This window comes from Mauremys reevesii, linkage group 11 (assembly GCF_016161935.1).
Source record: "Mauremys reevesii isolate NIE-2019 linkage group 11, ASM1616193v1, whole genome shotgun sequence".
NCBI lineage: Eukaryota > Metazoa > Chordata > Testudines > Geoemydidae > Mauremys > Mauremys reevesii.
In genome coordinates, this window is record NC_052633.1 from 75325047 (window position 1) to 75338424 (window position 13378).

General features: G+C 67.6%; 1 protein-coding gene across 1 annotated transcript in view; it reads right to left on the reverse strand.

Annotated features, from left to right (window-relative positions):
• LOC120374802 (motor neuron and pancreas homeobox protein 1-like) overlaps positions 1 to 4812 on the reverse strand; it is a 45278-nt gene extending 40466 nt beyond the window's left edge. The window contains exon 1 of the mRNA XM_039495071.1: positions 4668 to 4812. Coding sequence (XP_039351005.1) covers positions 4668 to 4812 — 145 coding nt within the window. The remainder of the gene's footprint in view (positions 1 to 4667) is intronic.
• Between the last annotated feature and the right edge of the window lie 8566 nt (positions 4813 to 13378).

The following is a 13378-nucleotide window of genomic DNA, read 5'->3' on the forward strand; positions in this document are numbered from 1 at the left end:
CGGGTCGTGACATGGCTCCAGTTTTGCAGCCTGGAATAAGCAGCCTAGAATTTGGCTGCGGCCTGCACCAAACACCCCCCCGCCCCCCCCCCCCACACATCTGTCTGTCACCAGCTGCCTCTGATCACCTGCCTCACGGTCCAGGAAAGTTGGTAAAGAATTTTCTGCCTTTGCTCCCCCCCCCCGACCACTTCCCGGTGACCATTCCCCTCCCCACCAGCCGGTCCCGGGAGCCCCCATCACTTCCTGGTGACCATTCCTCCCCACCATCCGGTCCCGAGCCCCCCATCACTTCCCGGTGACCATTCCCCTCTCCCACCAGCCGCTCCTGGGGCCCCACGCCCCACGCCCCGCCCCAGTCCCAGCACAAAGTGCTCACTCGTACCATTTCCAGGAGCTCACTTGTGCCAGGGGGGTGCCCATGGCCTGGCAGCGAGGGTGTGTGGAGCGCCCCCTCCCCCGGTGCCATTTGTCCTGAGTGAGCACGAAAGGTCCCTACCCCAGAGCTGTCCAGAGGGGGCTCCCCACCCCCCACCCAGAGCCCTCAGGGCCCTGCCAGCTGCGTCCGGCCGGCGATGGCAGCTCTGAGCGCTGGCCATGGAGAGGGCACGGGGAGCCTGGCACCAGGCCATCGCAGGGCGTGGGAAGGGCCTGGGCACGCAGGGGGGAATGCAGCCCTCTGAGCCCTGCCCCACGGGCAGTGCTGCCCCCTCGCTCTGGGCCGGGTTTAATGTGCACCCGCTCACAGGGCGTCCCTGAAATCAGCCGCTTCTCCCAGGACCTTGGGCTCTAATTAATGTCAGCTCATTAGCGAGATAACAGCCATTTATTCCCCGGGCTCTCTGGCTGCTGATTAACCCCTGGGGGGTGGCCACAGCAGGGGACCCAGGGCCCGGCTGGCAGGAGGGTGGGGGGCACTGCTGGGGGCAGGGTCTGGCTTGGGGCTACACGAGGGAGTGAGGGGCAGCAGGAGGGGGTGATGCACAGCTGGGGTGCCAGGACTCCTGGGTTCTAGTCCCAGTGGTGCCCTTGGGCAGGAAGGATGGCCCAGTGCCTAGGGCCCGCAAGCTCTGGGGCAATTCCCTGAGTGCCACAGACGCCCCGTGTGAATGGGGCAAGGTGCTTGGCCTCTCTGTGCAAAGGGGATGACAGCCCTGCCCGGCCTCCCCGTCACGCCCTTGCAGCCTGGGAAGGGCTTTGAGACCTGCTGATGAAACGAGTTTCCCCACCTCTGGCCCAGGCTAGGAGCCCCGCCCCAGGCGAGCCGGCAGGGTGCTTTGCGGGGGCTGACGGGGCCAGACAGAGGAGGGTGGGGAGCCCGGAGACGGGGCGCTGGCTGGCTGCCTCCTCATCCATTGGGTCCAGGCTGTGGCCCAGTGTGACAGCAGGGAGGGGCTGCCCAGCCGGCTGGAGGTATGAGACCCCTCAAGCCTACGGGGCCGGGCAAGGGGGCGGGGGGTGGGGGGTGGGGGGCGCGGCTCAGCAGATTGCCTGGGCCACCGGCCACTGGGTGCTAGGAGGACACAGAGCCCTCCAGGGCCAGCTTTTCTCAAAGCTCCCCCCCACCCCCAAGTCACTGGTAGGGCTGCTCCCCTCCCCCCGCCCCGCCCTGCGGGGATATCACCCCCGGGGACTGGAGATCAGCCCTGCTCTCGCTGCTGGGGGCCGGGGTGAAGGGACGTCTCTGGGGGGTGGGGGCCGGGCAGGGCTGCCCCTGTTCTGGCGACGGAGCCTGGCAGGGCCCGAGGCTGCGAGGTGCTGAGCTCCCGGTGGGGCTGGGGCTCAGAGCCTCCAGCTCGGTGCCAATGTTGCTCCACTCGGGTGGTGCCGTGGAAAGCGTCTCTGGGGGGCCGGGCCGCCCTGGCGCTGGCATCAGCCCCTAGGAGTTGGCACCTCTCGCATCGGCCCTGGGGCCAGTGCTGCAGGGCCAGAGTGGGGCCGGTGGCCAGGCACAGTGGTGGGGGCCGCGGGGAGGAGGAGGTGGGGCGAAGCCCCCTGTGGAAGGTGCGAGCCCCTGAACCAACCTTCCCCTGCGCCCTGGGCCCGTCGCTAAGGCAATAAATAAAGCAGGCGTGGAACCGGGCGAAGCCGCTGCGTCTAACGAGCTCGTTATATCAATCACTCCACTCAGCTCCCTCTTAGCGGCGGCTGGGTAATCAGGCTGAGGGCTTCGGCTCGTTAAGCTGACACCTTCGTTCCGAGAGCGAGACAAGGGGCCACCCAGGCGCTGCTTATTTATGGACGTCTTTCCGGGGAATAGATTAACCAAATGAAATCCCTGGGCTGGCGCGGGCGGCTGGGCCAGGGCGGGCGGATTGGCCATCACGGGCAGCTGGGCCGGGGCGGGTGGCTGGGCCGGGGCAGGTGGCTGGGCAGGGGCAGGGGGCTTGGCAATTGTGGGAGGCTGGGCTGGGGGGGGGGGCTGGGATATCGTGGGCGGCTGGGCCGGGGCGGGCGGCTGGGCTATCGTGGGCGGCTGGGCCGGGGCGGGCGGCTGGGCTATCGTGGGCGGCTGGTCCGGGGCAGGCGGCTGGGCTGTCGTGGGCGGCTGGGCCGGGCGGGCTGGGCTATCGTGAGCGGCTGGGCCGGGGCGGGTGGCTGGGCTATCATGGGCGGCTGGGCCGGGTGGGCGGCTGGGCCGGGGCGGGGGGCTGGGCTAGCGGGGGCGGCGGGGCCGGGGCGGGCGGCTGGGCTATCGGGGGCGGCTGGGCCGGGGCGGGCGGCTGGGCTATCGTGGGCGGCTGGGCCGGGGCAGGCAGCTGGGCTATCGTGGGCGGCTGGGCCGGGGCGGGCGGCTGGGCTATCGTGGGCGGCTGGGCCGGGGCGGGCGGCTGGGCTCTCGAGGGCGGCTGGGCCGGGCGGGCGGCTGGGCTATCGCGGGCGGCTGGGCCGGGCGGGTGGCTGGGCTATCGAGGGCGGCTGGGCCGGGAGGGCGGCTGGGCCGGGCGGGCGGCTGGGCTTATTGCGGGCGGTTGGGCCGGGCGGGCGGCTGGGCCGGGCGGTGGCTGAGCTATCGCGGGCGGTTGGGCGGGCGGGCGGGCGGCTGGGCCGGGTGGGAGGCTAGGCTGGGGCGGGCAGCTGGGCCGGGCGGGCGGCTGGGGCGGAGGCTAGGCTGGGGCGGGCGGCTGGGCTATCGCGGCAGCTGGGCCGGGCGGGCGGCTGGGGCGGAGGCTAGGCTGGGGTGGGCGGCTGGGCTATCGTGGGCAGCTGGGCCGGGGTGGGCGGCTGGGGCGGGCGGGCGGCTGGGGCGGGAGGCTAGGCTGGGGTGGGCGGCTGGGCTATCGTGGGCAGCTGGGCCGGGCGGGAGGCTGGGCTGGGGCGGGCGGCTGGGCTATCGCGGGCGGCTGGGCCGGGCGGGCGGCTGGGCTATCGCGGGCGGCTGGGCCGGGCGGTGGCTGGGCTATCATGGGCGGCTGGGCCGGGGCGGGCGGCTGGGCTATCGTGGGCGGCTGGGCTATCGCGGGTGGCTGGCCCGGGGCGGGCGGCTGGGCTATCGCGGGCGGCTGGGCTATCGCGGGCGGCTGGGCCGGGGCGGGCGGCTGGGCTGGGGCGGGCGGCTGGGCTATCGTGGGCGGCTGGGCCGGGCGGCTGGCCCGGGGCGGGCGGCTGGGCTATCGCGGGCGGCTGGGCTGGCCTGGTGCCTGGCAGACCCCCACTCTGCGCCAGCACGGGGCTGTGTGGCACCCCCATGCCTGCTGCCAGGGCCCCAAGGCACAGCCCCCGAGGGAGGGAGCAGCCGGGCAGCAGGAAGCTCAGGGAATGGAGTGGGTCCTGTGACCACATCCTCCCTCCTGCGCCTTCCCACTGCAGACTCCTGCCCCCAGGCCTGATGCCCTGGGCCCCACCCCGGCCAGCCAGTGACTTGCAGCGGGCAGGCCTGGCGAGCCGAGCGGCTGGAGCCTGGCTGGTAGCTGGCTGGGAGGGCGCCCAGGGGACGCAGGCGACAGTCTGGGGGAGTCACTGGCTAGACCTGGTCCCCCCGAGGTGCTGCTAGGTGACCCCATGGACTGCGCCATGGTGAGGGCACAGGGCAAGTCCCCAGAGCCAGCCTAGACCCACAGCCCCACAGGCACCGCCCGGGTCAGCTGGCCTAACCCCTGCCAATGCAGGACTTGTGGGGGCTAACCCATCCCCCACAGACGGCTCCAGCCTCCTCTCGAAAACCTCCAGTGAAGGGGCTTCCACAACCCCCCAAAGCATCTGTGCCACTGTCCGACTGCTCTTACGGGGAGGGAGTTTCTCCTGAGATTGACTCTAACTCTGCTCTGCTGGCGTTTGAACCCATCGCCTCTTGTCCTGCCCCTTGTGGCAAGAGAGACCAACTTTTCTCCATCTTATTATTGCAGCTGTTCAAGTATCTGAAAACTCCTGTGATGTTCCCCGCAATCTCCTCTTTTCCAAACTGAACATACCCAGTCCCTTCAGCCTTTGCTCATACGGCTGCATTCCAGCCCTGGGATCATCTTTGTCACTCGCCTCTGGATCCTTTCCAGTTTCTCTGCATCCTTTCAATACATCAGTGACCAAAACTGGCCCCAGTTCTCCAGCTGAGGCCTAACCAGTGCAGAGGAGTAGGTCTATCCCCTCCCGTGACTTGCAGGCTCTGCCTCTCTTAATCCAACCAAAAATTGCATTGGAGTTTTTTGCAACAGCATCGCATTGCTGACCCATGCTGCGGCTGTGCTCCACCACGACTCCCAGCTCCTTCTCAGCAGCGCTGCTGCCCAGCCAGGTCTCCCCCCGTCTGTATTTGTGCATTTGGCTTTTCTTCCCGACGTGCAGCACCTTCCGTTTGGCTTCGGGGAATTTCATGTTGTCGTCTCTAGCCCAGTTCCCCAATTTATCCAGATCCCTCTGAATTCTAGCTCTGGCCTCCACAGTGTTGGCCCCCCCCAGCTTTGTATCCCGGAGGTTGCAGAAGAGACCGGGGTCTCTGATGCCCTCCAGCTAAACCCAGCCCGAGCCGCTGTCTGCACTCAGGACAGATCCCCTGTGGCTACCGAGGCTAGATGGACAGAGCCGCATTAGCCCCATTAGAATGATAACGAGGAGGCCAGTTCGGGCCCAGGCCTAGGAGCCAGGGCGGGGCTGTCTCCTCCTGGCCATTCTCCAGGGCCTGGCCCAGTCAGCGTGAGGATGCCCGACATGCTGGATTGGGGATCCTCGCAGAGCCCCTCATCACAGGACTCCAGCAGCTGGGGCTTTAGGAAAAACACAAAGTCTCACCAGCCTGGCAATCAAATCTCGAGCATTAGTGGCACCGAGGGCCCAGTCTGATTCACCAGGACAGCCTCCTGCCCCAGTCCTGCAGCCGGTGATGTCCCAAAAAGTCCCTCAGTGCTGGAAGCCGGGCTGGGATCTGGGCTGGGTCAAGCTGTCACCTGTCCTGAGTCCTGAAAGCAGATGCTGTCTGCTGGTCTCAGACAGGTGCCCAGCGACCCCGATTGTGCCAGAAACGCGAATCTTTCCCACAATCTAAACCTTCCGCAGCTGCGCGATTCTCAGAATCCCACCAAGGTGCTGTTAGTGGCCTGCTGCGTCCCACCCCAGAGCTGGCTGCACTTCACAGGATGACAGGTGGACGCTAGCCAAACAGCAAACGTAGTCATTGATCAGCGTTATTATTTTATTTGTTGACAATGTATAAATTCACCCCCCATCTGGCAAAGCACCTCCCCCGGCGTTACGAGGCCCCAGCCCGTCTCTCCGCACTCGCTTCGCCGCAGTCCTTCAAGTGCCTGTTTATCTGAGGCCTGGCCCCACCTCTCCCTGGTGGCCGGGTGACTCCCCGGAGGTTAGTGACGAATTAGAAATAATTTAATTTACCTCTCTTGTCAGGAGCGTTGATGAGCTGAAAGGCCCTTGTCAAGCCGCGAATCCATCTTCCTCCAGCCTTACATCAAATTTCATTCACTAATTAGAAACTCTTGCCCCCGGTGCGTCCGATTTCCCCCCCTCCACCCCCCTTCCCCACCGGCACCATTATGAAAATAAATCGTTCCATTAGCTGCATTGTTGTGGCTTCTGGGTCCCTGACGCCTTGAGTTATTAGAGCAGGAGGGAGGGCGTTTGATTAAGATGAATGATTTATTAAGGAAAAGGGCTCTGATTAGATTTAATCCCCCACCCCCACTCTCCAGTCCGTCGGCCAACCCCCCGCCCCCCAGAGTTGTCTGTGGGAAGGTCACCATGAAATTGCTGAGTGTTCCTCAGCAAACCTCCCGCTGAGCCCGTCGCAAAGCCCTGGCTCCCGGGGCCCATCCTGTTAGCAAGAGAGAGGGGTCGTACTAGTTATCATGTGCCCACTGGTCCTTGTGTGTTCTGCGTCTCGCTAGTGACTGGTCCATATAAGAAGGTAACAGCCTATTACTGCTACCAGCTAGCGGAGCCACTCCATTAGCTGCGGGCGTAGGGTCGTGGGCATCCAGCACTGAAGCTCTGGGGTTTCGTCCCCAGTGAGGCCCCCTTGGGGGGGGTGTTACTGGTTCAGCCTGATGCTGGGCTGGGGAGGAGCAGGCCAGGGGCTGCCCCAGTGACTCGCCAGGAGCCCCAGGGCGTCACCATGAAGACGTCCCGGCGGGCCTAGCTGCGAGCGGCTTGCAGGCTGCATCGTCGGGCCTGGGTGAGCCCTGGCCCCACGGCCGCACTGGGCCACATGCAGGCTCCCGTGAAAGGGCAGGAGAGGGGGCAGAGCACGAAGGGAAGGGCCGGCAGGTGGAGCCTCGCTTGCCCTGCGCCATGGGGCCGGGCCGTGGGTGGGATCCCGGAGGGGCTGTGCCGGGCCAGTGCTGGGACCGCAGGGCTGGCAGACACCACCAGGAGGAGGCTGTGAGTGGGGGACGGATGAAGCAGCCCCAGTCTCAGCTCTCTCCAGCAGCAGGGGATGCCCCAAGAACAGGGTGCTGGGGGGGAGCTCACGTGGCAGGAGCAGGGGCTGTGGGGAGCAGCTCCCTTTGTGAACAGCCTGACGGGCCCGGGGGGCTGCTAGGCGAGTGGGAGCTGCTGGGGAGTCCTTGGGGAGTGGGGCATCATGCCTGCCCCTCCTTCGTCGCAGGGGGGGTGGCTCTCCCTTTGGCTCCCCTGTGATGCGCCAGGAGTCGGGACTAGCGCGGTGGAGCAGAGATGGGCCCGACTCCGGGACAGGCTGGCTCCGGCTCTGCCCCGGCGCCGCCACGCGAGGGAGCTGGCTCCGGTGGGGGGGAGGCGGCGGAGGGAGCTGCGGTGAATGGGAAGGGAACCGGGGTGCTGGGAGGGCTGGTCTCGCAAGCCGTGCACTTCACATTCTGCCCCCTAAATCCTCGGCCTGCATGTTGGACTCGCCTTCCGTTCCTGCTCTAAGCAGCTGTGCAGGGCTGAAAAGAGCTGGTGTGCTCCGCCCCAGAAGTGGCTGCATCCCAGGAGTGGGAGGGAGCGATTCTTGTGTCTAGCACTTTGGGGCAGAGGGCGTCTAGCCGGGGGCCTTGCTGGGGTTCAGGGCTGAGCTCAGAGGGAACAGGATGCGCCCACAGCGGCCTGCCCATGCTGCAGGGAGCACCCTGCACTGCTGAGCCTGCCAGGTCTGTGCCAGCTGCAGCCTCCGACCCAGAGCGAAGCTCCGTCCTGGGCGGGGAACTGGGCGCTTGCCAAGGGGACGCGCTGCCCCGGGCATCCACTTCACGTGGCATCTCTGGGAGCCTGGATAGGCCCCGCCCTGCCCCAAAGCAAACACCGGGGGCATTAGTCACAGCCCAGCGACAAGCACGTAAAGGGGGCAGAGCCAGCCTGGCCCGGGGGGGGGGGGCGGGGGCGTGAGCCAGTCACATGCGGGGGCGGCACAAGGGGCAAAATTCCTGGCGGGGCTGGATTTGGGGCCAGCTACTTTACAGCGTCGGGGCTTGGAAGGTTAACGCTGAACAGTGAGCGTGGCCTGTCAGCCGCGCACGTGTGTGTGTGTGTTTGTTTGTGTGCATGTATGAGTGTGCATGCACGTTTGTGTGGGGGGGCATACGTGTGTGTGTGTACGTGTGTATGTATGTGTGCACGTGTGAGTATGTGTGTGCACACATGTGTGTGCGTGTGTGCATGTGTGTGCGTGTGTGCATGTGTGTGTGTGTGTGCATGTTCATGCATGTTTGTGTGTGCGTGTACACTTGTGTGTGTTTGTGTGTGTGTGTGCACGCAGATGCAGCACTGCCCTCTCCAGGAGGAAATCGGGGCTGCTCAGCTTTACATCAGAGCCCCTATAGTGCTGACGGCTAATGGTGATTCTCCTTTCACTCCAGCCTGAACTGGGGCTGGGAGGAGAGAGGAACGAGTGGGGGGAAAATGGGGCTGAGCCCCCTGGGCACAACAAGCCTCCTGCAAAGGGCTTCAGGGCCGGTCTAACCACCAATATCCCCAGGCTCTGCCCTGGCACAGGCCGGGGAGGGGGCATGATGGGGGGGGGCACGAGCTGCCTCCAGCCTCTGACCAGCCAGGCTCAAGTGATCTCCCCTCTGGCCCCGCACAGGGACGAAGCTGGAGGGGACAGATACAGCCGAACCCCCAGAGCCTGGCCGGGGGTGGGGGGGGTGCAAGTGCTGGCGCCAGCGTATTAGCGTAATGGCCCCCGTGCCGGCTTCCCTCGGCCCATCGATCGCGCCTGTGAGCCCCCATTAGCGCAATTGGAAAGCGTTGCAGGCTGGCCAGGGGCCTGGGCCCGGGGGGAGGGGGTGGGGAAGGAGCGTCGGACTCACGCTCCAGCTGCTCAGCCTGCACTGGGCCTGCCCCCTTCCCTGCCGCCGGAGGGGCCAGCCTGGCATTGCCCTGCAAATCAGGGCAGACCTGGGTGCTGGGCAGAAGCAAAGTAAGTTTGGGGCTTTCACATTGATGCGCATTGCAAACCTCTAGCTCTGGGCTGGGCTGGCAGGGGCTGCGGGTCGGGAGTGAGGGGCACCGGCAGAGCTATGGGGGGGGGGGAGCCCAGGGCTGAGCTAGCAGGGGCTGCGGGTCGGGAGTGAGGGGCACTGGCAGTGATGGGGGGCAGGGCTGGGCTAGCAGGGGCTGTGGGTCAGGAGTGAGGGGCACCGGCAGAGCTGTAGGGGGAGCCCAGGGCTGGGCTGGCAGGGGCTGCAGGTCGGGAGTGAGGGGCACTGGCAGCGCTGGGGGGGCAGGGCTGGGCTAGCAGGGGCTGTGGGTCGGGAGTGAGGGGCACCGGCAGAGCTGGGGGGGCAGGGCCAGGCTAGCAGGGGCTGCGGGTCGGGTGTGAGGGGCACTGGCAGCGCTGGGGGGGCAGGGCCGGGCTAGCAGGGGCTGCGGGTCGGGAGTGAGGGGCACTGGCAGAGCTGTGCGGAGCCCAGGGCCGGGCTAGCAGGGGCTGCGGGTCGGGAGTGGGGGGCACCAGCAGAGCCAGGGGAGCCCAGGGCCAAATCAACAGCTCTCCCAGACTGAGCCCTGGGTACGATTTATGCCCGAAGCCCCGGCTGCCCCAGGCCAGCTGCCCGCTGCACAGCAGAGCCCCCAGATCCACCTGGCCCCCGTTCCCTGCACTCGGCAGCTCTGGCAAGTCGAAGAATGTCCCCCCCCCCACCCCCAGCAGCGCAGTGCACAGCAGGTCCTGCCCGGGCCGCCCCAGAGCCCAGCGCACTTGAAGAAGTAATTAGGCTAATGAACGTGTCAGTGTGTGGCTGGCATCTGGGATCCCCCAGTGCCCTCCCCCCGCGCCCGCCCCAGCAGCACAATAGGGCGTCGGTGGCAGAGGGGCCGGGGGAAGGGGGGCAGCAGGGCGGGGGGGGGGGGGCTGTCGGAGGCTGACAGACTCCTCAGGCATCTGTTAGCTTGTTAACCACAATAAGCAGAGCCCACCCTCAGTGCTGCCTTAACTGCACCTCCCTCCCCCGCCCCCAGCCTCCCACCACTCCCAGACCCCCCACAGAGCACCTGCCCCCCCAGCCACAGTGCATCTCTGCCCCCCATGCCCATGGGTGCCCCCTTGCCCTGACACACATAGCCCCCCCTCCCCCACAGCGCCTCTCGGCCCTAAGACACGTGTGCGGCCCCTGGCTGACCCTGCCCAGGGTCTCCTCCTGTGCCCATCACCCTGGTCTCCAGCTCGTGCATTCAGTAACGTGGCCGAGGGTCTGTCCCGCGTGGCTCCTGCTCTCGCTGCCTGACGAGCCCATCACCGCCTGCTGCAGTTCAGCACTGGCCGTGCCAGCTGCGGGCAGAGCCGCCAGGCTACACGAGGGGCTTGGGTCTGCTGAGGACAGTGCTTCATGCTGGGTGTGGGGGTTCGAGCCCCGGGGCCAGCCCGGCGGCGAGCGGCTCCCCAGCACGACCCATCTCTGCCCAGTGTCAGGCCGGAGGTAGCTGGGTCACCGGCTGCTGCGGCCGGTTCTCGGCTCGGTTCGGGGCAGGAGCCCCTCACCTGGCTCTGGAAGGCTCCATCCGGGCACCCCCATCCCGGCTGGGCCCGGCTCTCTGTTGCTGGACAGACTGGGCACCGCTCGCCCCCCGGCCTGCTCCCATTTCCCCATCGTGCCCTCGCCCTGCCTGTGGCTGTGCTGGCAGCGTCAGGGGGCTCCGTGTTCGGGGGGAGGGGAGTCACTTTGCCCCTGAGTTTCTGGCAGTTTGTACCAAACCGTTTCCCTTCCCCACTGGGCTTAGCCCATCCTGGCTGGGGGCAGCTGAGCGGGAGGGGTCATGGTGCTCCAGCCTGTGGCTGGGGGTCTCAGGGATCCGTGTATGTTCCTTGGCATCCGGTACCCAGCTGGGCTCCCTGGGTTACCGGATCAGGCTGGAGAGTCCGTGGGTCACTGCTGGATCAGGACGGGGTCCCTGAATTCCCAGATCAGGGCGGGTTCCCTGGGTCACTGGATCGGGGTGGGGTTTTGGGGTCACCGGATCGGGGCGGGTTTTTTGGGTCACCAGATCAGGGTGGGGGTTTGGGGTCACCGGATCAAGGTGTGGTTTTGGGGGTCACCGGGGCGGAGGCGGGTTCCCTGGGTCACCAGATCGGGGCAGGGTTTTTGGGTCACCGGATCGGGTGGGTTCCCTGGGTCACACAGAGCAGAGCAAAGCCAGTAAAGGGGAAAATCCTACAAGCCCGTTAAACCCCAGTCATGTGAGTGACAAGGACGCTGCCTGGCACATACGATGCCCACTCGGTGCCTCCAGCCCTGGCCCCCTGGGAGGCCGAGGCGGGGCCTGGGGCCTGAGGGGTGGGACGGGGGCTCAGACAGAGCCACTGAGGTGGGAGGGCAGAGGGGGCGGGGGATCCCCTTGTTAACATCTCCGGGTCGTGGCGCCTTTTCACACAGGGAACAGAGGCCAGCGGGTCCCTTCCCTGAGCTCAGGAGGGGGGAGACGCCCCCCTCCACAGGAGCCAATGGGGAGGGCTGGCAGCTGCCCCAGATGGGAGTGGGGAGGCGCGGGCCCCACCCTCCAGCTGCCCCTTCCCCCCCCCCGCACCATTCACATGGTAACGAGGACAAATTGATGGAGCCCTCTCCATTGTGGCCTGTCTCTGGCAGGCCACGGCCCAGCCACCCCCACCCACTGCCAGCCCCATCCATCACCGCCCAGCCCTGAGTTAGCTGGGCCAGGGCCAGGACAGAGCAGAAGGGCCCCCCCGGGCACTTTCTGGGGTGCCCAGCGCCCCTGCCCACAGGCAGCGCTGCCTGAGTGCCCTGGCACCGACCCCCAGCCAAGCCCCAGTTCCCCCAGCCGCTGCCCCCCCTCACCCCTGCTCTGGCACGGCCCCTTGGGGGATGGATTCTGTGCCCCGTTCGCTCCGTGGGCTCAAACAGGGACCCCGAGGGAACCAGCAGGGGCGGCTCAGTCGGGGGCCAAATGGGGGGCTGAGGGGAAAGGCCCCAGAGTCCATTTGCTGAGCCAGACAGTCCCTGCCCTGGGGCCAGATCAGAACCGGTGCCCCCCAGAGGGGACAGGCCCCTGCCCCATTCCCCACCCCCCGAGCCAGACAGTCCCTGCCCTGGGGCTGGATGGGAGCCGGCGCCCCCCGAGGGGCCAGGCCCGTCTCCTGCTCTGTGCTCGCCGGGCAGTGGGGCTGGCTGTGATTTATGCCACGGGCCCTGGCGCGATGGAGCCCCCCTGCCAGCTGGCCACAGCTGAGCCGGGAGGTGGGGAGGCAGCGGGAGGAGGTGGGCCCTGAACTCCCACAGGGCAGAGCCAAACCCTCCCCTCTTAATTAGCACCAGTCCCCCCTCCCCGGCCAGCCTGGGGCCGGGACAATTGAAACCTCACTCCATAAAGCTCCTCTCCCGGCCTGACCCCGGGGACCCTGGGGACCAATTTGTCCTGCTCTGTAATAAAACCCTAATTCAATTAGACTCCAGCGGCCTCGGAATTAGCCCCCCCCCACCCCGGCCCACGTTGGCCTGGGCGCTGGCTCGCGCTGCGCTGGGCTGGGGCTGAGCGGGGTCCCTGGGCTCCCAGAGCCCAGCCCCAGGGATGGAGTCTGCACTGCGGGGGGTTGCTGGGCCTGAGAGGCGAGTTGGGGGCCTGGGGAGCCGGAGGGCCTGAGAGGGGAGTTGGGGGCTTGGGGAGCCGGAGGGGCCTGAGAGGGGAGTTGGGGCCTGGGGGAACCGGAGGGGCCTGAGAGGGGAGTTGGGGCCAGGGGAGCCGGAGGGGGCCTGAGAGGGGAGTTGGGGGCCCGGGGGAGCCGGAGGGGGTCCGAGAGGCGAGTTGGGGGCCGGGGGAGCTGGAGGGGGCCTGAGAGGGGAGTTGGGGGCTCAGGGGAGCCGGAGGGGGCCTGAGAGGGGAGTTGGGGGCCGGGGAGCCGGAGGGGGCCTGAGAGGGGAGTTGGGGCCAGGGGAGCCGGAGGGGGCCCGAGAGGCGAGTTGGGGGCCGGGGGAGCTGGAGGGGGCCTGAGAGGCGAGTTGGGGACGGGGAGCCGGAGGGGGCCTGAGAGGGGAGTTGGGGGCCAGAGGGAGCTGGAGGGGGCCCGAGAGGCGAGTTGGGGGCCGGGGGAGCCGGAGGGGGCCCGAGAGGGGAGTTGGGGGCCGGGGGAGCCGGAGGGGGCCCCGGGGCCTGAGAAGCAGCCAGGGGATGGGTCCCAGTGAGGTCCGGCTGGGGGATGGGGCAGTTGTGGCCCAGGGCTCTACGGGCAGCCCTGGGGGGGAGCTCCAGGCAGGGCTTCGGGCCAGCCCCTAAGAGCCCAAGGGGCCCCCACTCCTCTCCCGCCCCCAGGTGACTGCTGGGCTGGGGGCCGCGTTGGGGTGACTGGGGGGCGCAGGCTGGACACCGACCGAAGCCCGAACTCGCTCCTGGCTCTGCTGTGGGCGCCTGGCTTGGTAGCACCCGCCTGGCCCCCCCTGGGCCTGTGCTGGAGCCTGGGTCCCCACAGCCCTGTCCCTCCCCCCTGGGGCAGCCCGTGGGGGGGGGCCTGCAGCCAAAGCCC